This window comes from Meira miltonrushii, assembly GCF_003144205.1.
Source record: "Meira miltonrushii strain MCA 3882 unplaced genomic scaffold FA14scaffold_3, whole genome shotgun sequence".
NCBI classification, from domain to species: Eukaryota; Fungi; Basidiomycota; class Exobasidiomycetes; order Exobasidiales; family Brachybasidiaceae; genus Meira; species Meira miltonrushii.
In genome coordinates this window covers 2,742,627-2,765,483 of record NW_020289945.1, presented here as the reverse complement: position 1 = coordinate 2,765,483, position 22,857 = coordinate 2,742,627, and the positions used below count along the sequence as shown (strand labels likewise).

Below are 22,857 nucleotides of genomic sequence, written 5' to 3'. Positions count from 1 at the left end.
TGTCATTTTGCGTTCATCGATGCGCTCTAATTCGCTCTCTTAACCCTACTCCGATCAATGATTGTATGAAGAATGTGACCATAAAGTAAGCAGTCTGGAATATCTCATGATAAATTGGTAATACATATAGCTACATCACGTATTCTGCGGCACCTGATCAAGATGCTGCTGTACAACGGCTTGCGTATTGCGTAAATCTATTGCCAAAGCACGGGCAAGAGGATGATCAAAAGATTTGTGACAACTGTTCAAGAAATGCAAATAAGCTTTCAATTGAGAACCTTTGTGATTTTGTATGATCAACTTTGAATTTTGCGAAATGAATTGTCGTACGAACGAAAAGACGGCTGAAAATGTACTAATGATCACTTTTTGCATTTTTGAGCTTTGCTGAGCGACAGTAGAAAGACTAGCGATAGTACTGCTCATAAATTCCAGACGTTTATCACCTTGCAGCAATGCCATACAATCATTCTGCTCATCTTCCAAATCGAATAGCGTGGAACCGTTATCATCCTCCATAGAGTTTGATTTTCGCTTGCATTCAAATTGGTTAGCGAGCTGGATCAATATCGATGTCGCTTTTACATCTTGAAGCTCCAACACATTGATCAAAACACAAGTCCAAATCTCTGTAAGATTTGAGCAGTAAGCGTCTTCTTCTTCTCCAAATGTATGCGAAGCTCTTGCTCTTGTAGAACCACATGATTCAAGCGATTCTTGCAAAAGAGCAATGAAGAAATGCATCGAGAGTGTATGACGAGTATTGATATGCAAAGATGATCGAATGTCTTCTTTTCCAAATCGGAAGTAGTAGTCCCACGAGCGTACTGCATGTTGTTCCACCAAAAGCACAGCACATTTTGCCCAGCATATGATTGCCAGCTTCCCGATCTGTGCTTTGTGTTCCTCTTCTTCTGCATCAGTGTTTGAATGTTCACCTTCCGTTTGTCCAATTTGATGAAAGCCAAAAGAAAACGCATTCTCGGATTTGCCAATGATGTTGATCATTCTAAATAGAGCACTGGATAATTGTTCATACACGTCGGCATCTTTTGCATTATGTGCAAGAGCCCGATCATCATTCGCTGTTGCAACTTGTGCCTCATCCGGTCCATAGCCTGCAAGTTGGAGTAACGCCGCATTGTCGAAATCAAGATCTTCAAACAGCTCTGAATAGCTCTCTTGACTTTCACTGTTGTTCGATTTTGCATTTTGATCATTTGACCCTTTACCTCGATGTTTTGACGAAATGGCAGTAAAGTGAGAAGAGATCAATCGTAGTGATTCAAACACAACTTGTGGATAATTGATCAAGTAGAAGTTATCGTAAAGTTCATTGGTCCATGCAGGATTCAGAAGGGTTATGTCAGCTGTTGAGGTACGAACATCGGAAGAATCAATACTGTTCTTTTGCAAAATATAATGCACTGCCCGTAAACAAGCCAATAAAACCGTTTGCCTTGATGCTAATTCGCGACTGATACTAGATTTGGATGTATGATCGGCACTTGCTAATTTCGCATGGAGATGCTGGAACAAATTGAGCATGTGAACAAACATACTTTTGAACCAACTCATCGCCGTATTGATAGGCCTATCATGATGACGCAGTATGATTGCAACATACATTACTGCACGTACGCCAACCATTTGACTCTTTTGATCTGCTTTGGCAACGTTGAGGTATTGTTGTACTTGAAGAAGCCTTTGCTGTTCCGACGAAGGTACGAAGAAGAGATAAAGCAAAGCAATCGAATAATGATTGAAAAGTGCACTGCGTTCCAAAGATGTGGGAACATTGTCCGGTGCAAATCGTAGAGTCCGCATAGGACTAAAACGAGAAAGGATGCGAGAGGCCGATCTGTCCATGCCTTGACGATCAGATTGATTCGAACGCCTTGCTCGGTCTACAGCAACGGCGAGGATGCGTAGAAAGATTTGGAAAGCTGTTTCGTCACCATATATTGTATCTGAGTAAAGAATCTGCATATCAAATTCTCTCAGACTATGAGGGAAATCGTGATGCGATTCACTTGGTAGATCTTGCAAACGATTTGCGTTAAAGATGGAGAACAGTTTCGTCAACAATTGCTCCACATTTTCCAATGGCCATTGCCACTTGTGATTCAACACGAGAATTCTCCTAAGTATCAAATGAACGTATTGATCTCTTGCACGGATCGCAGTCTTTGACATGAGTGCTTCAACTCGCTCTTCGAAGCGCAACTTGATCGTAGACACCGCTTGCGATACCAACGACCAGCATGGCTTTTGCAATGCCGGATGGGATGTACACGATCCTGTCGTAGGTGACACACAGCTGATTGCACAAATGGCAAAGATTGAATACCAAGCATTTTCAGCAACGACAAAAGGCGTCTTTGCATCTCTCAAAGCATTATGGTAAATCTTCAAAGATGCTTCAAAAACATTCCAGAATGGTGTATTGCCAGTAGTCGAGTTCATTTCTTTTGCGGCATCACTTTGAAGAACATGGATCAGGCAAACCCAACTTTCCAAGCTCCAATCGTTTATCGAGAGTATCGAGCCAGCCTCCTGAGAAGGTCTTGGTCTTGCATGTTTCATTGAAGAGATTGTCCTGTGTAGACCATGAACCAAGAGGGTAATCATCAAATCTTGACATGCTTGTAGAAATACAGCTTCATGACTCGATCTCGTTCGCGGCTCCTCCACAGTGGTACGGTATAAGAGCTCCACTTTATACCATTGCAATCTTGAAAGGATAGTGCTCTGTGCATCACGAATACTTCTCAACTGATCTTCACGGCGAGCGAGACTGATCAATTGATCAACAGCATCCATCACTTGCTGTATACGATCAATTCTAGCAGACGATTTTGCAAATGTTGCATATTGGTCGCAGATATCGTCCAAGCAGCAAAGTAAACTTGTGTGATTACTGTTGTTCGACAAATTGGATCGTTGAGCAGTTAACAAAAGGTGCTGCCATGTGTCTTCGGTGTTTGGAAAGTCAGGATCGATATGCGAATCGAAGGTATTGCGCCAATCACTACTGTGTAGCAAAGAGAAGAGGCGTCCGCGACCAATATATCCTTCAGGATTACATCTGATGCCGAGGTCGGGTTGGGAAATATCGAAATCCAATCGTACTAATCCTACCGATGACCAAATCTCTGCTTCGGTTCTCTGCTGCTCTACATCGGTTGTCGGCGTCGCAGGTGACATTCCCAGTCGAGTTGAGCTCAATTTTACCTGTGCATCCTCCGCAGATTGGCCGAGAGAATGCTGCTTATTTGTAACTTCAGTTTGTTTTCCTGAGCGATCGTGTGAATTAGGTGCAGGTATCTTGCCATTGATTCCTGCATGACTAGGCGTTCGAAGAGGTGTCATCTGTCCCGCTCCCCTAGAATTGTCAACGTCTGCTATCCATGCTTCAACGGCTCTTTTTGGAGGTCCATTGCCCGAAGTTGCTCTATCAAGGGATATCTTCCTCTCTAATGCTGAATCGTAGGGTAGAAAGAGATCAGCATCTTGAAGTATTGGACGAATTCCTTGTCTTTTGTCGTATGGACGTGCCTCTCGAATGTAACTCAAGCTGTTCGCGTTACCGAATGGATTTGAAGCCAATCTTCCTACTCGATCTGTAGATTTGCCTCCTTCTCGTCTCTTTCTCTTGGAAGATGTGTCTTTGCCCTTCTGATCCCCGGATGTTCTTGAAGTAGGCGGTTTCCTTCTTCCCGCTTTGTCAACAGAACCCGGTTGTCTGTCTCTAGGCTGACGCTTCGTGTGAATACCACGACTACTGCACAACATTCTGTCAATAGCATCGTCGTTCCCATGCATGATGCCCGACCTCTTCGAACTTTCTTTACGATTGTAACTAGTATAGTTTTGCGGTTCTACAGAGCGGCTTTTGCTTGTCAATGGGGATCTATGTCTCTTTTTGCGGGTATTGACCACTCCATCAATACTGAACAGTTCCGAGCCACGCGATGTTTTGGACCGAGATGAGGCTACCGTCGAGTGTGATGTCTCTGAAATGGCAGAAATGACAGAAGAAGCGGATGATTCACTTTCTACTTCTGAGTCTCCAATGAGTTTGAAACGCTCATTGCGCAAATCAGTACCTTTGCGTTGTCTCTTCTTGCTCTGTCCCGGTAGGAGTTCTTGTGTCAAGTCATCATTCGCATCTCCTAGAGACAAAGCGTCGTTCTGGCCACCTCCATCATTTGGAAGAAGCTGAATTTCTTGATCCATAGCCTTCAAGTCTTCTATATATTCGCGTGCCATTCGTGCAGGCATTGTCTTTCTCAGCATCTTTAGAAGACTATCGTAATCTCGATCACGTAATTTCGAATTTCTCTGCTGTCGCTCATTTGACCAGGATGCAGCGCTTATGCTTGAGCTGGCATCATCTATCTCGATATCGACTGGTGTTTCCTGATGTCTGGGCACTTCCTCAATATCGTCATCTTCAATGGTATGATGGACCACATCTTTCGCGACCAAATCCTCGTTCTCATCTGATTCTGACAAGATTCGGTATCTTTTGCGCTTCAACATAGCCATCCTTGATTCAGGAACGTCTTTGAGTGGCGTTGATATGCTTTGAGAATCAGTGGTTGGAGTTGCTGAAAAGTCAGGAATATCTTCATTGTGTGTTTCTGCTTGGTTGATTCGATTTTGGTCTATAGGAGTCAATGACTTTCGACTCTTCTTGGGTACATTCTCGGCACTTTTGTTGATGGATCCTCTTCTCTCTTTCGTTCTCTCTTTTGTATTGCTCTGTCCTGGACGAGTATGTTCCTCTGGTAAGTTTGTTGGACCTTCTTTTGCATTCATGCGTTCTGCTCTAGCAGCTCGCATTAATTCTCTACTGACCACAACTGCATCTTCCCAATCATTTCGCACTAGCCTGCGTTTGTAACGTGCTTCTTCTGTTGTGTATGGAGCAAGTTGTGCAGGCTTTCGTTGACGAAAAGATCGCTTTGGCGGTGAGAAAGCGAATTGAAGAAGTGCCGCGTCATTGCTGATCGACCGTTCCAAATCGGCTGTTTCTTTAATGTTGTCACTCTCGTTCTGTTTATTTGGAGATTTACTTGTGCTTGCTATGCGTTCAATCTCTTCGGTAGGTTCCTGAACAGATTGTAATCGCACAAACCGTTTCGGTGATTCGGTTACGATGGTATTAGCTCCCACCGATCGAGCTCGAATATTCTGTCTTGCACTCGTTTGCTGAATTGCTGATGAGCTTGAATGTGTTCTTCTCCTTATAAGCCTCTTCCTTGATAGGACCTTCTCTTCTGTGGCATGTTCATCTTTATTGTGGGAAATATCTGCAAGCATTATCCCCGCTTTGGACGAGGACGGATCCATTACGAATTGTTGTATAGGTTGAGAAAAGCGCCTAGAGTGCTTCTGTCCAGCTTCTCTGCTTCCTCCATCTCCAAAGGCATCATTAGGTTCAGATATACTCCTTTGATGACCATTTTGGATAGTTACATCCATGGTATTGCATGATCGTAGAAATGAGAAAGACCAACACAAAAAGTGTTATGTCACACTTAACGCGCTATGGTTGTCGCGTTTCCACGCGTGAGGGCAGCAGCGAGAAAGTGTTAATCTGAATCTGGAGAATTATATAAGCAGATCGTTCCTTGCATTTATTGAATATAACGCACTGTATATATGCGGAAGGCGTTTTTCTCATTCGAGTCTTACCGTTTACAGACTCAATCTGGCCTGAGAAATACGCGTATGTAGTCAAGCCAGGCACACACACTTGCTCTCCCCCTTACAAAAAACTCAGCGCATAGCACGCAAATGCAACATCAGCACCTAATCAGTGAAATGTAGGCATATTGTTCATTCATTGGACCGCTTGAACGGGGGTAGTATACCGCGACAAGTGCTGCTGCTGCTGCTGCTGCTGCTGTTGATGCATTTATGAATTTATTGCGTGAGGCAAGGCAGCAAGCAGCAAAAATGCCAAACATTAAAACATCCTCTCCCCATCATCGAAAAGCAAATCAAAGCGGTTCGCCATCACATCAAATTTATAGAATCCGCTGTTGAAGGGTAAAACGGTCCGTTTTATTAGCTTGCTCTACTTTTGGATCGCTGTTATACTTTTTCGATTGTTTGCATCTCTCTTACAAAAACCCGCGGCCATTTTTGTCCACATTTCTCTTGTTCGCCGCTATTGCAGTTCCGTGGCGATTCAATACAGCATAACCAAAATCGCTTTCAGTCATTGAAATCAAAATCAAAAGCATCAAAACAGTCATAAATCTCAAAATAACTCAAGGGAAGCAGAAGATATTCTCCTATTACGTCCACGCCCCTATCACTTCTCCGCCCCCCCCCTTTTTCGTTCCAAAAGTACCTTTTTTGTTGGCGGTCAAAATTTGAGGAAAACAGCTATTCTCGTATTTATCGGACGGAAATTGGGTCTGATTTTGGGCGCAAGGCAATACAACTAAGCCGCATTTCTCCCCCCAAAATTAACATTCTCCTGTGTTCTTTGCACAGCATTCAAGTGGATCGACGCTCATACCTACCGCAATCTTCAGTGGCATTCAATCATCAAACATTCGCTTTTGCATATGCAAGTCGCAATCCCCGAACTTTTGTCGTCAATTCAGCATAAGCTTGTTCATTGGATCTCAAATTGAGTACAAAAAGACGACAAAAGATTTTCTCTTATTACGATCACGATCAAAAAGGAACGACTGAAGTGTTGAACATTGCAAGTCATTGACAAAATCACCAAAACAACACTTTCAAACATATACACAAGCAAGTAGAAGAAATCATTTCTTTTGCATCAAAGGCGTAGCAGGCTGGAAAAGCCTTTCTACGCTTATCATCTCCGTATCTTTTCGCCAAGATGCGTGAGTCAAATTTCAGCAATCCGTTGCAAAACAAGGCCAGTGTTTGCATCTCAGCTGCCATTTATGACCGAAGAGCGCTGGATTGTTCGGCAACTTTGCCGCTGATCAATTCTCTCAATCATTTGGCCTACCTGACATCAACATCGCCACGAATTCGTGAGATGGTATGTTTAGATGGTGGATTAGAGCGATTGATACGAATCTTGCGCCAGGTTCCTAGATCTCCCAGTCAGCCACCAATGCGAGGCGTGATTACGAAAGAGATGCAAGCAGTCTGGAAATGGAGTTTAGCTTTTCAATGTGTCGTCAATATCGGCGTACGTGGAAGTGAAAGTGTGAGAACAAGAGTAGTGGAAGCTGGAATGGTGCCCGTCGCTGTTCGTGTATTGGAAAGCTACCTTCGTATCGCAGAAGCAATTCGTGACGAGAGGAAACGAGAAGCAAGAAGAGAAGAGGCTAAGCAGAGACTCGAACGTGCTGCTGAATCGGCTTTATTGGCGATTGATGTCGCAACTCCAACCGCGAGTACAACACGAAGAGCATTGTTAGAAGCCTCAACAAGAACGCCACAGGTGAATGCTCGCGTATTGGATGAGAGCAATGGCACTCAAAATGCGAACCTGGTCACCACAGAAAGTACGGACGAGACTAGACCAACAACACCAGCAGAAGCAATGATGGGAGAATTCATGATCTCAAATAGCAGCAGCTCTTCTTCACTGCATCCACAGGAATCTGACCTACCCAACGGTAGTGCAACAGCAGCAGCGGCAGTTACTGCAGATGACGTATCTGTCGCAGATCTAGCTACCATTGATGCTATGGCAGTCGAGAATTCGGCTTTATCGCCTTCTTCTTCTACTTCTAGTGTCCGTGTTGACGGCCGTCGTTTGGAGGCTGACAGATCAACAGAAAATGCCAATGGCGCTTCTACTTCCTTAGCAGGAACATCTAGACAAGGACCCTTTCCCTCGGGAACTCTGACAAATGTTAGCTCTGTGGAAGATTTTACTGCAAGCGGTAGTGGAAGTGACGGTGCAGAAGATGGCGACATGGAAGGAGGTGATGATAGTGATCCAGGAAATGTACCGATGCAGCGCGACCAACAAAGTATTGGGGAACAACAGATGGAAGATCTGGAAGATCGTACAACTCCTAGACCGCCGAGAAGGTCACTTGCACCAATGCGTGACGCAGATGCTCGCTATCAGACACCTGCACAACCTAATATTCACAGAGACACCATCACGGCTCACACCGGACGGCAACATTCCCGTCCACGTCCGACTGCGAATGATCAGCATAACCATGTGCATGCGACTCCAATTGCAGCTACGACACAACGTGGAATCGATCTGACACAGACACCACGTAATACTGCAACAATGACGACGGTTCCGCATCACGGTACTCATGCAGAGCGCGGAGCCAACCAAGCGACATCACGCAATGCGATGACAGCAAGCGAGCGTGACAATAGCCAACCACATACTTCTGACATGATCTATCGTGAAGAAGAGGTACTTTTGAGCCTGCAATTATTGGCATACCTCTCAAAGTATGCCCACGTACGTACCCTTTTCCATCGCGATCTCGGTACCCTGAATGTCTTGGATCCTCTCGAAGCCTTTGACGTTCATAGCCGTACCGATGGTAACTTTACCACAAGTTGGAGCCCAAATGACCCGCCAAAGAAGAATGTCTTTTGTGTCGCTGAACGATATACGTTACGATCATCAAGGACAGGCTTGTCACATTTTGCATCTATGGGCGAATCGAGAATTGCTCCAGAGATCCAATATTGGGCTGGCGTAATTATGAGAAATGCATGTCGCAAAGACGAAAAGCAAGGTGGAATACGACAATGTGCAAACATGCTGTGCGGAAAATGGGAGAAGCAACCCCGTGAATTTGCTAAATGTCGTCGCTGCCGTAAGGCAAAGTATTGCAGCAAGCAATGTCAAAGCAAAGGATGGCAAATGGGACATCGCTTCTGGTGCAGTGCACGCTCCGATGATGAGCATGGAGAGGGAAGCAAAGATCGAGCAAAAGAACGCTCAACAAGTACGACAGCCAATGCTGTACCTGCAGGTGATGCAAATCAACCAGGACACACTTTAATGGAAAACGATACCCAGCCGCCACCAACGGACGGCACGATTCTCGGACATCATCATCATCATCATCACCACCACCATCACCATCATATTCCTCGTCGTCAACCTCATGGTCAAGTCGGAGAAGAGGACGAGCATGTCAATCGTACAGCCGTTGCACCACATCCCATTGTTCGTGCTGCTTCGATGGGTGAAGCTGAGAGTGTTATGAGAGATAACATGACAACTCAAATGGAAGATGAAGATCGAACTGCTACCGATATGGCGCCTCTTCACGTACCGCGTAGAGGTGCAGGTTTGCCATCTTCATCTTCGTCTTCAAGCTCTAATCCCAACCTTGGAAGGCGTGCGGTATCTGCTATCCCTCAACATCTCCAACCACCATCTGCCTCACATGCAAGCGGAAGCGAAAGCAATTCGCTACGATCACGCACAGTCTCGGCAGCCAGTAGCAGTGCAGATGTCTCTGACATGAGCGAAGACGAAATGGACCGTGCTTCTCGTCGTGTCCTTGCGTCTACAGTTGCGCCAGTATTACGTAGTCCTGCCAGTGTTTTGACTTCTTTGGCAAACGTTCATACAGCTTCAACCGATGAAGACAGTGTTGATAGACAAGAAACCGTTGGTGGATTACGTGTTAGCCCGGCTGCAGCAGATATGCAAGCAGAAGGAAATACAGCAGTACCAACAAGGACCGATTTGGCAGGAAGACCTCTTCCTCCACCGGTCATTGCCCAACACGATGGAAGAACAAGTCTTGATATCGATATCGCACCTGATAATGATCTTTTGGCGATCGGAGGCAGATTGACGCCAACTGCGGTCGATGAGACGGAAGCAGGTGTGTTTGGACGTGGAGATTTTGATCAAATGATTTGGCGTGGTAGAACACCATCGATGGAAGATCAGCGTATTAGATCACACCGTTTTGCACCTTCTACTGGCACTTCACAAAACCCATCAGCATCTACATCTCAAGAAAATTTGGATGAACACGTTCATGCTACCCGCTCAACAAATCAGGAAACTTCAATGTTAAATTCTGCATTATTCTTGGCTGGTCAGGGTGAAGATGCAAATCCTAGATTCCCTTCGAGTAATCTTCACGCTCCCGTTGCCCGTCAAGGAAACAGATTTGCAAGTGTGAATGCCACACCGGCAAGCGCAAGTGGTAGTAGTGGAAGCGTGAATGCGGGTGCAGGATATTCTACCGTTGGACCGTCCTCACACGCAGCTCGTCCACTCGGTGATCATTGGCGACCACATGTAAGTCAACAAAGCTTTATCGGAAGTGCGCCTGCTACTGCAGCCATCTCTTTTGCAGCTTTACAAAGACGTGAGAATCGAGAGGCGCCAAATCGATTAGGAGGTAGAAATGAGCATCCTTTCGTTGTTCCAAGCGATTTACAAGATCTTTTGGATACGGCTGAAAGACGATCATCTTCGACAAATCAAGTAGACACACAACATCAAAATATGGATATCGATTGATATTTGGAATCTTGATCATATATATTTTTAACATCAATTTTGTACTATTGCCAATACCTTGTGTGCATACGAATATCAAAAAGAAAAGGAGAGAAAGACGAGAAGTTGTTGTTTATGTCTTGTCATCTCATGCGTACATATACCTATTTCCATATATAAGAATATACATTTGATTGTTTCATTGTTTGGCCGCTGTCGTAAAGATGGCTTGTATTATATGAGATTGAAAGTAGATTGCGAATTGAATTCTTTGGTGAAATGATTGGTGGAAGCTCTGAATGCACCCTTTGTACCACTTGAACAAAAGCCATTAAAGCAACCGCCTGGGCATCCACTGCGTGCCTGTGAGAGTAAGAAAAAAAAGGTGAAATCGGGTATTCGTCAGTACAATTTGTCGAAAGTCATTGAATCATAACATACACAGAATACGTAGGCGAATGTACCTGAACATGGCATCTTCTGCAGCGTCAATCAATACCATTAGAAATACTTTGTCAGCTGAGAATGATTGAATCGGAATATCAGAGTGAATCGCTCACATGACATGTATCTTCCATCTTCTTTATCGGCAAAGGAACAAAGACGTACTCCTCAGTCGAGAGCGGCGCTTGAACAAAAGGCGTAATCGTAAAGGAGCACAATCCAGATCCTTCGTTTGAGCCACAACAAGTGGTATTGATTTGCAAGAGTATAAAGACAATCAGAATTGTCAGCAGCTTCATCTAGGAAGTGAAGAAAAATTGTCGTAAAGTCTTGTTTTCTCCTGAGAAGATGATTAAGGTTTGGCAAACATTTGAATGGAGGTGTGTATCCGTCTTGACAATTTCAAGTGTTCAAAACATATTTGACTCTTTTATACTTTTTTTTATTTGAAATCGCTTTTTCTCCCTATCTATGTCGGATCGTAGTTGTTCACAACAATTCTCGCTGTCTTTTTTTTTCTCGCCGACTTTTTTCTCTTTACACCGTCATGCTACTCCTCTTTTGCGTTTCTGTGTGTGTGGGTATGTATGTTTGTGATTAATTTGTGTGTGACAACCGATCAAGCCAAAACTCCGCAAGAGCCGATCGGAGATGGTACCTTGAGTTATCGTGTAAAAGAGAGAAAAGCCGGGGCATGATGATTGAATGTGAAGTGAACTCTGTGAAAAAGTAAAATGTCAAGACTCGATCTCAATTGCGTGATCGTTGAATCGGGGAACAAAATCGTTCATTTGTTCATTTCATGTTGTTGATCATGCCGTGTATAAACGTCATTTCTCGGGTGGCTGAAATGATGAAAGCTTTATTGTGGTCCGTGTGCTGCTCATAAAAAGCAAAATGTGAGATTTTCAATCCTTATCTCGGCTTTGAATTTCGTCATCAGATTGTGATCAACGCCAAACAATAACATAAAAAATAATGAAATCAGGTCGAGACCCTCTTATTTGAAACAGCGATCGGACCGGTTTCCGAGACATCGCTACCGCCGGTGTGATCAATGCAAACGTGAAACTCTAAATGACAACATCTTTTCCTTTCTTTAGTGTCACATTGATATTCAATACGTCACAGTGACATTGAGTACAACACTTCATGCATCGCAAGGTCCCGTCAGGTTTATGATATGATCGGCAACTGTTTAACCGTAGTTCAAACTGTTTATGTGATGAATAAGATCTCTCGTCAGTCATTTGATGTCCTCTATGTGCAGCCAATACTTGCAAACTTACCGGAAGATGTCGTTGAACACAAAGTAGGATCCTGCATCAGGTATAAGTGTGAATGTCTACAAAGAGCAGAAAGGTCAGCATTTGTTCCTTTCTTGCATTGGCAATATTGCAATACTTACTTGACTGAAGCGCATCGGTGAAGGGGAGTCGTCCACCTGAATTAGAAGGGAAAGAAAACATGATTCCGTTCAGCTTCTCAATAGTCGATTTGCAATTAATCACATCACCTTTCTCACCATTAAAGCTCCAGTGACCATAACTGTCAAGCTGTTACCATCTCCTGTTGGTTGAGCATCACGTGTTTCTACTTTGTGTTGCACTTTTTGAAATGCGAGATTCTTTAATTTCTCAGTAATTGCATCTGCCCCTTGTAATTGTTCACCTTCAAATGTTAACATTGATTGAGGGCGATACAAGCCATGCAACTCTGCACGATTTCTGTCGAATGTCGCATAGTAAAAGTCGGTGAACTGTTGTAGGTACGATGAGAGTATCGCTAGTCAGTATCGAGATCGTTGAGCATTCATTCATTCAGCAGCAACATCTTCTCCCAAAAGAGGACTTTTTGCCAACTAGTATCGGCTAATCGATGTTTGATCGCCGACCATTCCTGTACCTGCATCGAAACTTACCTGTTGAGCGATAGCCTCCATCTTGACAATGTCCAGCTAAAGAGGATGAATACAGACAGGTGAAAGGAGGAAGAAGGTGTAATTCAATTTTGTGTGTGCATTGGTTGGATTATGCTTCAGCCCAAGCGCCGCCTCTCTTAGCGTTGGTACATAGCACGGACGTTTGAAGCTCAGGCACTTTTGCGGTCTTTAATTGTATCTCTATATCACGTGTACCTTTACCATACAACTCTCATTACCCCACGATCAATGCAAATCATGTTCTTTTCTATCCCCCTTTCTCTTTCATCGGAGAAGCGGGAAATGATCTGACTTTTACTCTGAGATGATGAAGACTGGAAATGGTCTTGTGGCTTCGGATAAAAGTGGAAAAGAGTATTAAGGTTTCAAGATAGACATGAGCACGAATCTAAATTTAAACCTTGACATTTTTAAAAGAGGAAGTATATCATCTGCACTTGCGATTGCATCGGCAAAGGATATCGTCATGGAAGCCGACTAGGGTTGATACTGTATTGTACCAAAGCCGACTTACGTCAAAATCTATTTAGGAAATGTTTACTTGGTTAGGATCAAAGACAGGTACGAATGATTTGACTGTCAAATATATGCACTTTTAGTAGTGTTAAGCAGGACTGAATGCGCTGCATGAGTTGTGCGCGCCAAAAAGGGAAAGTAACACAAGCGTGGATGTTGGTTGATATTGCAAACACGCCCTGGCAGAGGAGATATATCATATCCTCTTGCTTCTTCACCATTTGGGCAATTCTCATCTCCGATCCTTCCTTTGTGCAACCGATAAGAATCTACAGTACATATGATGACGCATGATACGCATTGTGGCTAGAATTTCTGTGTGCAAAGACCAGAATAGATGGGTGAGGTTCTTACCCGCTTAAATGCAATCTTGTCACTCTACCTGAACATGCAAGCACGGCGAGTTGGTAGGTTGTATGGAACATTCATTAAACCCACCTCAAACCTAATCCTTGGTTCTTTTGCCTCTGTCTTGCCAAGTTGCTCGGCATACTCTTTTTGGCCTTGTCATTATATTCTGCATACTTTCCTTGTTCTATGGGCCACACATATCGAAATTAAGGCTCTAATGCAGCACAGTCGGGCGAGCTTGATGTTGTGCTCTGTGTGTGTGGAGAGAGAGAGACAGGTTTGAACTTTGTTAGATTTAGTATATTATGAATTGCTTCTCGCCATCAAGTTTCTTCTTTACCTTCATCCCAGGTCGATCGGGGTATCTGCAAGTCAGGACCTCTTCATTTCTTTTCTCACTCTTTTCTCTTATTCTTCTATTCTCTGACAAATCGTGCCATCTCTGGAAGAAGGTCGTTACGGTCATTATCTATTTTATTCATTTTCTTCACTTTCGTTATTGCAAATTTTCAGTTTCATCTTCAAAACATCGGTCTCCGATCACATATCATCAAAAGCGGTCAAGAATCACATTCGAACAATACAATCACCAACTTCGGTATTCAAGCTAATAGAGAACAATAATTTGAGGCCGGCCGTGAGTAAAGTCGATTGCGTTGCTCGTGAGAATCTCACTGAACTCTCTCTTCCCTCCTCAGCTCCCTTGCATAGAACGCCTTTCGACCTGTCGATCACGCAAACAAATCTCTCTCAATAACGCTTTTACCGACTTGGTTTATTAGACGACAAAATGGTTTACCTTACCGCCAAATTCATTCACTTCTTTCTTGTACTTGTAACGTTGGGTTTCTTTGATCATTCACCTATCGCATCATTCGCAAATGCTGCACCCACTGGAGCGGCAAATGTTCCTGCTCGAGTCGGAATCGTGATTAAGGAAGCCGGAGCTGGAACGGGTGATTCAACGGCAGCAAGCTCACTCGCACCTTCAAGACGTGGTTCTTCTTTCGAACAATACGATCTTGCTGTCAACAAAGATGCCGTCAAGGTTCCATTGGAACATGTTGATGCTCGCGATACTACAAAAGTTCATCCATTCATGTTATTTCAGCAACATATGAATCGGGCAAATGTCAAATTAGCAAAGATGCAAAAACGATCACCTCCTTCTCCCGAAGATCTCACTAGAGCGCTGTGGAACAGACGTAGATCCATCGAAGCATCTTATGGTGGTCAACGTAGATTCGAAGAGGAAATCACCATCGATCCTCTCGATGTCCAAAAGCGAGAGGATACTCTGGGAGCAGGCACGATGAAACAACGCGCTTTCAAAGCTTCCACCTCCAACCTACCTTCCTCTCACGGTCGTATAGGTGTCAAACTTATTCGAGAATTGCCCTCCGTGTCTGAAGAACAACATGATCATCAGAAAAGATTGTGGCCAGGCGTTCTCAGCTCATTCACCAACGGTGAAAGCAAAAATGATGATAGTAGCAAAGCCAATGAGAATGCGACCAAAACAGGTTCTCTTGGATCAGTGCAGCCTTTAGCAAGTGCAAAAGCGCAAGCAAATCAATATGCATATTCTGATACACTTTTGAAAGCATCCACTCCCACGGCAGCAAAAAGTCTTGGTTTAGCTATCGAAGCAAACAACATTGGTTATGTGGCAACTGTGCAATTCGGTGCCAAAAAGACGCCATTCAAGATGTTGATCGATAGTGGAAGTGCAGATACCTGGGTCCCTAGCTCAAAGTGCAACGACTGCGGTAAATCTCAACAAAGGTTAAGCAAATCAGTTTCCAACACTCTTCAAACGAGTAAGGAACAATGGAGTATCACTTATGGAACCGGAAATGCAAAAGGTTATTTGGCTACCGATGATCTCTCAATCGCGGGCATGGACATAAAAGATTACAAGTTTGCTCTTGTCACTCAGGAGTCAGATGATTTCAGTAGTTCTCCTTTCGATGGTTTGATGGGATTGGCAAAAGAGATTTTATCAAATTCTCGAAGCCCAACGCCTATTGATGCCCTCTACAATGAAAAGTTGGTCACTGCACCCGTAATGGGATACAAGCTAGGAGATGCTACTACTGCCTCTGGTAAGCGTGCAGCTGTGAAAGATGGAGAAGTAACGTTCGGTGGTGTTGATTCTGGAAAGTATACTGGGCAACTTGTTGAAATTCCAAATGTTTCTCAACAGGGCTTCTTTGAAATTCCAATTCAAGGTGTTTCGGTAAATGGTAAATCGATCGCAAGCCTTTCTTCTGGTCGTACATCCATTTTGGACACAGGTACTTCTCTCATGGTCGCTCCTCAACAAGACGCAGAAGCCGTTCATGCTCAAATTCCAGGTGCAAAATCTGACGGTCAAGGTGGATTCACGGTCCCATGTACGACAAATTCCACCCTTTCGTTCAAATTTGGTGGAGAAGAATGGCCTTTGCTTCCGCGTGATATGATCTTTGTTCCTGTTGATGCCAATAATCCTAAAGGTGATTGTATTTCTTCTTTGGGCGGTGGTGATGTTGGTCAACAAGGTGAATGGTTAGTAGGAGCAGTAGCATTGAAAAGACTTTATTTCGCCACAAATGCACAAAAGAACGTGATTGGATTGGGTAAATTACGCAATCCTGGCCAGTAAATCAAAGCTTGCCGATGAGACTGTTATTTGTACTTTATAACGAAATTCATTTCCTTTTCTTATTATTTCTAGTGTGATCGATCATTTGATTTTTATTTGTGAAAAAGGTAACGTCTTAGTGAGAATCTTTAAGTTCAGCTCGCCTCGTTTATCCGTTACTCGCCAGATGACCCTGATGGAGATGGCAATTGACGGAGGGAAAGTGATGCAAGATATTAATGGGATTGAATCCTCCTTAATATTTTATTTTCGTAACGATCATATTTGTCATTGTAATTACCATAATATTCGCTAACATATCGCCACTTGGATAATACCAGAGATGGCTTTCTTGATTGTATGAATCATCAAACTGAATACTATATGATCATAGATACTTAATTTCTAGTGCAAGTTATAGAGTAGATTGGTATAGTTTACCAATTCTTATTAAAATATATAACAGAATTTTGATAAGCCAAAGCTGAGAACAAAATAAATTGCGAAGAGGGGTATTGATACAAGGCTTAAGAAAGATTATATGTGATACCGCATCTCCTCATGGTCATGTCACTTATTTTTGTAGACACTTATACCTAATAATACGGTGGTATCACTTGGAGATGATGTTCTAGATGTCTTTGTAAGCCTCTTGTAATGTAAGCCTCTCTTAAAATAAGCCTTTGTGAATGTAAGCCTCTGTTACATAAGCATCAATCTCCTCAAGCCAAAGACCCCTAAAACGATTAGGCTGTGTTTTAATAACCGCTATCTGGAATAAGGCACCCGAGGGCTTCTTTTTCTTAACTCGTCAAACAATTAAGCGCAGCGCGCGGTCCATTGGCTGGCTGGCCGCTGTAGCTCAATACTAAAGCCAGAGAATGAAACACTTCATAGCCACAATATACATTACAAGTGCACCTTTGCGTGTGCGCGCGCGTAAAAGGCACGTAAACAGTATATTCTATTCATATCTCTCTATATTTCTTCTCGCTGTCCGTGCATTGCCAGGCTGGCAAAGTTGAATTCAAAAGGCTTGTCTTAGTCCAGGCGCGCAAGAATGAGAGAGGGGAAGAGAGGTTAGAAGATAAAGCAGCAAGCACCACACACTTGTGTGCACTGTCAACTCTCAGCTTCCCGAAGTCTTTTTGTTTTGTTCATCATCATCTACCACCACCACCACCACTAGTCGAATCTTTCATTTTATCTTATTGATCTTTTGAAGCTTTCGCTCTATAAGATCATTCTATCTCGTCTTCAACTTACGAACCTCTTTCTTTTTTACGTTTCGCCCACCCTTTAATTCATATTCAACATGGAGGGTAAGTGTTCATTCTTGATTATAGTGACGGGTTACTGTTCTGCAGCACTATCCTCGTTGACAAGAGTCAATAAAGATACTGGATACCGAAAACTCCGAAAGCAGATTCATCAGCAGTAACTTCAGAATTGCCACTTGTCGCCATCTTGGCTTGCATCCATCAATAACAACAATGGCCAGGCAGATCCAAGTCTAGATACTCATCAATCTATCATTTGTTGCTTTGATTGATATACCCCCTCTCCCCGATCCACTACTATACACAAACAAATACTGACTCACCTTCCCTCTCTCTCTCGCCCACAACAGATGAGGTAGCAGCCCTCGTTATCGACAATGGTTCCGGTATGTGCAAGGCCGGTTTCGCCGGTGATGACGCACCCCGTGCCGTTTTCCCTTCCATCGTTGGTAGACCACGTCATCAAGGTGTCATGGTCGGAATGGGACAAAAAGATTCATACGTCGGTGACGAAGCTCAATCAAAGCGTGGTATCTTGACTTTGAAATACCCAATCGAACACGGTATCGTTACAAACTGGGATGATATGGAAAAGATCTGGCATCACACTTTCTACAATGAATTGCGTGTCGCTCCTGAAGAGCACCCAGTTCTATTGACTGAAGCTCCATTGAACCCCAAGGCAAACCGTGAAAAGATGACACAAATCATGTTCGAAACCTTCAACGCACCCGCTTTCTACGTTGCTATTCAAGCTGTTTTGTCTCTATACGCTTCCGGTCGTACAACCGGTATCGTTCTTGACTCTGGTGATGGTGTTACCCACACTGTCCCAATTTACGAAGGTTACTCTTTGCCCCACGCAATCTTGCGTCTCGATTTGGCCGGTCGTGATTTGACTGAACATTTGGTCAAGATTTTGATGGAACGCGGTTACCCATTCACCACTACAGCAGAACGTGAAATTGTTCGTGACATCAAAGAAAAACTTTGTTACGTCGCTTTGGACTTTGAACAAGAAATGCAAACCGCCAGCCAATCTTCCGCACTGGAAAAGAGCTACGAATTGCCTGACGGACAAGTCATCACAATTGGTAACGAACGTTTCCGTGCTCCTGAAGCATTGTTCCAACCCTCATTCTTGGGTTTGGAAGCTTCTGGTATCCATGAAACCACTTACAACTCCATCATGAAGTGTGATTTGGATATCCGTAAGGACTTGTACGGAAACATTGTTATGTCTGGTGGTACTACCATGTACGCCGGTATCAGTGACCGTATGCAAAAGGAAATCACCGCTTTGGCACCATCCAGCATGAAGGTCAAGATTGTTGCACCACCAGAACGTAAATACTCCGTCTGGATCGGTGGTTCCATTTTGGCATCTTTGTCCACCTTTGCACAAATGTGGGTTACCAAGTTGGAATACGACGAAGGAGGTCCAGCAATTGTTCACCGCAAGTGCTTCTAAGAAGTTTACTGGAATCTTTTACGCTGTTGCAGCATGCTGGACATGGAAAAAGGTGGAACAGCAGACCCAATGGTTCAACTTTTGGTTTCTCGAAAGGCTTTTTTTCGTTGCTGTTTCGCCTCTGTATTGTCTTGTAGGCTGTTCTCTATCTCTTGTTTCTCATTTTTAAAGATGTTCATTGTAACGAACTCTTTGTCTTTTTTTGTCCAAATAAACAAAGTCTCTTTTATGACGAGAAATTTTAAACGAATTATATTATGAAAAAATTAGTCTATCGAAATGCAATATCTTTCTGAAGGGTGAATGAGAGAAAGTGAAGCACGATATGGTAAGTTATTTGTTGCACACCAGGAATTGAGTGCCTTTCTTTCGGTTGAGATAAGCCGACGGAAAGTTCATCGGAAATAAGGATCAAAGACGCGTCAAATTAATCGTGTGTTGGATTATTTAAAATCTTCTCGCTAATAAGGAAACGTTCTTCTTTAAAATACCATCATTAGCCGACACAAGATAATAGCAATGTCATCTGCAACACTTCAACAAAGATCGCAGGGGAAACAAAGAGCGGAGGATGACCCATTAGCAAAGTTAGACGAAGATGAATCAGCCGAACCACTTGATGAACAAGAGCAAGAACAAGTGATCCAATCACTCAGGGAAGCCAATGAAAAGTCAAATTATACTTTTCGAGCTTTGATGCTTGTGATGTTGGGATTAGTGGGTGTATTGTACCTTACGCCTATTCCCGATTATATTACTGGAGATCATCCCGAGAGTCATTTGACTATGCTTTTCCATCCTTACCATATTCATGAAGCATCTCATGATGATTTGATCCGATTCCCAGCATTCCCAATCTACCTTGTCTTGCTCTTCTTACAAGGTGGATTGCTGTTCGGTGGTCTTTACGAAACTATGGATCGTATGGGCATGATTCGTTCAAAAGGTCTTGCATTCCCACAACAGCCCCATCAGTTTGGCACAGCACCTTCGATCTTGGCACCCGTCTTGGCCGATATTCGTTGGCATCCTACACATTCTGGCATTCGGGCTGATAAAGATGATAGACCACCACCGGTCTGGACAACAATGTCTCCTCGTTTGCTTTACTTGTGTTTACTCACAATCGCAAGTACGCCTTTACCACTTATGACGTTTGGCGCGGGAAACTTTGTCAATGCTGGTTGGTGGGCTATCACGACGATTGCACTGACCGTTCTTTGCATTTGTGAAGGATTGATTGACAAATTTGAAAGGGAATCAATCGGTCTCAATGGTATGAAGTATGCATACAAAGGGGCATGAGTTTTGTACAGCTCATAGCCTCACCCACCTTCTTTCTCCTCCTCTTCCTCTTCCTCATCATCATCATACATGTACGATATAGCATGCCCCACATATCACAGCCCCTCTAATGTTCATAATTTAAGACGTCTTTTTTACCGTTAAGACCAGTATGTTATCGCCAAGACAGCATCGCATTGTTCAAATGATGTGATCAAATACCATGCCTGCGCCGCGGGAATGGCTGATGGTGCCCAAATTTTCAAGGCTTTGATCGCCCACCCGCCCCATTTTGTGTGTGTGTGTTTGTACGCGGCTTAAAAAAGTTCACACGGCTTCGCGGCGAAAGAGAGAAAGGTCAAAAAGTGTTACACATGCAGAAATGAGCCAATTAACACCGCGTACGTATGCGTTCGTGCGTGCGTGCGTACAGCGATACTGTCTGTATTCGAAAAAATGATTTAAAAGAGAGCTTAATTCTTCTTCTTTTACAATTTATTGTCATCATAATCACTCGTACGACTTCAAAAGAGAAGGGAAAGGCAGTCTGGAACTGCATTCTTTACTTCTTTATCTCTCATAAATATAGCATCGCAATGGATACATTATCCACTCCAAGTGATGCAATGGCTGCACATGGACTTTCGGTAGCATCTTCATTCTCCAAAGCATGGCAAGAAGATCCAAAAGCAATATGGAGTAGCTTTTCAATGATTATAGTATCGGAAATTGGTGATAAAACGTTTTTGATTGCTGCCATTCTGGCAATGCGTCAATCCCGTTCGATCGTCTTTGGTGGTGCTTTTGGTGCGCTTGCATTAATGTCAATCTTATCCGCTTTTATGGGTGTTGTTTTGCCAACTTTATTACCACGTTCAGTTACAACTTTGATGGCAGCCGTTCTTTTTTTCGTCTTTGGTGTAAAGATGTTACGTGATGGAATGCAAATGACAGGTGAAGAAATGGGAGAAGAATGGGAAGAAGCAAAACGTGAAGTTGAAGAAGAAGCAAATGCGGATGATAGATTCGAAATGAATGATTTAGAAGAAGGTAATCATGCACCTGCAAACGGAAACGGACATCCTGAAAGAAGAGGAAGCTTATCGAAAACAAGATCGCCAAATGCCAGCACATTCTCCATAGAAGGACTAAAGGATGGCACACGCAATTTGTGCGGCCTATGCTTCAGCCCTGTTTTCGCTCACGCTTTCATTTTGACTTTTTTGGGAGAGTGGGGTGATCGAAGTCAAATCGCAACGATCGCACTTGCGGCTGCACACAATATCGCTCTCGTATCTTTTGGTACTATTGCCGGACATGCGATCTGTACCGGATTGGCAGTAATGGGCGGAAGATGGATAGCAACACGAATCAGTGTTAAACATGTCACTTTGGGAGGCGCATTAATGTTTATCATCTTTGGACTTTTATATACCTTTGAATCAATCACAGAAGCAAGACAAGCTTCCGCATCAGCAACAACGGTTACCGAAAAGATTATCGCTGCAGTAACGCCTTCTGTATTTGACTCAAAAGCTGCACCACTTCAACCTCTTGTAAACGTTCCTCCTGTGGGTGGAATGGGTATCTCACGTTAATGCGACCTTTTTTTTTGGTCAGATGGAATTTAAGGAAATGCTTTCAAATCTTTTTGTATCTTTATCGAGTACAGCTAAATACAGACCTACTGCACTTCTGCAGCACTCAATTTGTAACACTATCATTCATCCAGCAATACGATCTTATGTATTCTCATAAAGGCAACTTCAGAAAGAATGTGAATAATATGACATTGCTAAAATACACTTCAGGGAAAGACAGGCAAATTATGTTACAAAAGATAGGGCAGGCAAACCATCTTACTGTCCAACAACACGAGCCAGTCCTGTGCCGATGACATCTAACCATCTACCCAGGCTTTCGACCGTATAGTCCAATTCGTTGTGCACATCATCTTTTCGTGTCAATCGGCCAAGGTCAAGGGATCGCAAAGGCGGTAGACCATATGAAGAAAGATCACCCGCATTTTCACCTCTGTTGTGATCAAGCGAAGGTGATGGCTGCAAGGATCTACTGTTCGATGTATGTTGATTTGGTGTCATCGATCCTAAAGCAGAAGTAGTGGTCGGCACACCAGCATGCTGTGTATTGCCTTCCATTGAAGGATCGAATTGTGATTGTCGACGGGCAAGGACTTGTGTTGGATCACTTCCACCATGTTGTCTGCGTTGATGTAATGCAGCAGGTGATCCCAATACCATTGATCCTCCCGGACTAGCTGACGGTCGTACTGGCATGCCTCCTGCTTGCTTCGAAAAGCCTGCCTTGTAATTGCCGGCCATACTGGGTACTGGAGGCGGAGGCATCGCATTGGATCCACCATTGTATCCATTGATATCTATGCCATCCATCTCCATTGCTGCCAAACGGGATCTGCTTCCGCTTCTACTGCGCATTCCCATTCCTGATCGAGCTGCA

General features: G+C 43.6%; 8 protein-coding genes across 8 annotated transcripts; 6 read left to right on the top strand and 2 right to left on the bottom strand.

Annotated features, from left to right (window-relative positions):
* Window positions 1-98: 98 nt before the first annotated feature.
* FA14DRAFT_161732 (uncharacterized protein) lies at window positions 99-5,618 on the bottom strand. The gene has a single exon (XM_025499260.1). It carries the CDS (start codon window positions 5,491-5,493, stop codon window positions 136-138), a length of 5,358 nt encoding a protein of 1,785 aa, XP_025354590.1. The 5' UTR covers window positions 5,494-5,618; the 3' UTR covers window positions 99-135.
* An 852-nt stretch (window positions 5,619-6,470) lies between these two features.
* On the top strand, window positions 6,471-10,746 carry FA14DRAFT_71009 (uncharacterized protein). Its single transcript, XM_025502745.1, has one exon. The coding sequence runs from the start codon at window positions 6,875-6,877 to the stop codon at window positions 10,484-10,486; it is 3,612 nt and encodes a 1,203-aa protein (XP_025354589.1). The 5' UTR covers window positions 6,471-6,874; the 3' UTR covers window positions 10,487-10,746.
* Window positions 10,747-12,107: 1,361 nt separating this feature from the next.
* On the bottom strand, window positions 12,108-12,851 carry FA14DRAFT_165303 (putative NTF2-nuclear transport factor; the record flags this gene model as incomplete). Its single annotated transcript, XM_025499949.1, has 5 exons — window positions 12,108-12,123; window positions 12,199-12,254; window positions 12,318-12,353; window positions 12,435-12,668; window positions 12,831-12,851. The coding sequence occupies 5 exons, from the start codon at window positions 12,849-12,851 to the stop codon at window positions 12,108-12,110; spliced, it is 363 nt and encodes a 120-aa protein (XP_025354588.1).
* Window positions 12,852-13,570: 719 nt separating this feature from the next.
* Window positions 13,571-14,040, top strand: FA14DRAFT_70917 (uncharacterized protein). The gene has a single exon (XM_025502744.1). It carries the CDS (start codon window positions 13,705-13,707, stop codon window positions 13,999-14,001), a length of 297 nt encoding a protein of 98 aa, XP_025354587.1. The 5' UTR covers window positions 13,571-13,704; the 3' UTR covers window positions 14,002-14,040.
* Window positions 14,041-14,073: 33 nt separating this feature from the next.
* On the top strand, window positions 14,074-16,388 carry FA14DRAFT_161730 (acid protease). Its single transcript, XM_025499259.1, has 2 exons — window positions 14,074-14,355; window positions 14,417-16,388. Exon 2 carries the CDS (start codon window positions 14,509-14,511, stop codon window positions 16,363-16,365), a length of 1,857 nt encoding a protein of 618 aa, XP_025354586.1. The 5' UTR covers window positions 14,074-14,355; window positions 14,417-14,508; the 3' UTR covers window positions 16,366-16,388.
* Window positions 16,389-17,528: 1,140 nt separating this feature from the next.
* FA14DRAFT_161729 (Actin/actin-like protein) lies at window positions 17,529-19,306 on the top strand. The gene is made up of 2 exons (XM_025499258.1): window positions 17,529-17,666; window positions 17,975-19,306. The coding sequence occupies exons 1-2, from the start codon at window positions 17,660-17,662 to the stop codon at window positions 19,093-19,095; spliced, it is 1,128 nt and encodes a 375-aa protein (XP_025354585.1). The 5' UTR covers window positions 17,529-17,659; the 3' UTR covers window positions 19,096-19,306.
* Window positions 19,307-19,614: 308 nt separating this feature from the next.
* On the top strand, window positions 19,615-20,579 carry FA14DRAFT_191353 (uncharacterized protein; the record flags this gene model as incomplete). The annotated part of the gene is made up of 1 exon (XM_025501860.1): window positions 19,615-20,579. The coding sequence occupies one exon, from the start codon at window positions 19,615-19,617 to the stop codon at window positions 20,398-20,400; it is 786 nt and encodes a 261-aa protein (XP_025354584.1). The 3' UTR covers window positions 20,401-20,579.
* Window positions 20,580-20,972: 393 nt separating this feature from the next.
* On the top strand, window positions 20,973-21,833 carry FA14DRAFT_107893 (UPF0016-domain-containing protein; the record flags this gene model as incomplete). The annotated part of the gene is made up of 2 exons (XM_025495823.1): window positions 20,973-21,429; window positions 21,475-21,833. Coding segments are annotated over 2 exons (816 nt in total), but the record flags the coding sequence as incomplete, so codon positions are not given.
* Between the last annotated feature and the right edge of the window lie 1,024 nt (window positions 21,834-22,857).

Excerpts from the sequence above, each read along its gene's own strand:
- FA14DRAFT_161732 (XM_025499260.1), bottom strand. The coding sequence starts at position 5,493 with ATGGATGTAACTATCCAAAATGGTCATCAAAGGAGTATATCTGAACCT.
- FA14DRAFT_71009 (XM_025502745.1), top strand. The coding sequence starts at position 6,875 with ATGCGTGAGTCAAATTTCAGCAATCCGTTGCAAAACAAGGCCAGTGTT.
- FA14DRAFT_70917 (XM_025502744.1), top strand. The coding sequence starts at position 13,705 with ATGGGTGAGGTTCTTACCCGCTTAAATGCAATCTTGTCACTCTACCTG.
- FA14DRAFT_161730 (XM_025499259.1), top strand. The coding sequence starts at position 14,509 with ATGGTTTACCTTACCGCCAAATTCATTCACTTCTTTCTTGTACTTGTA.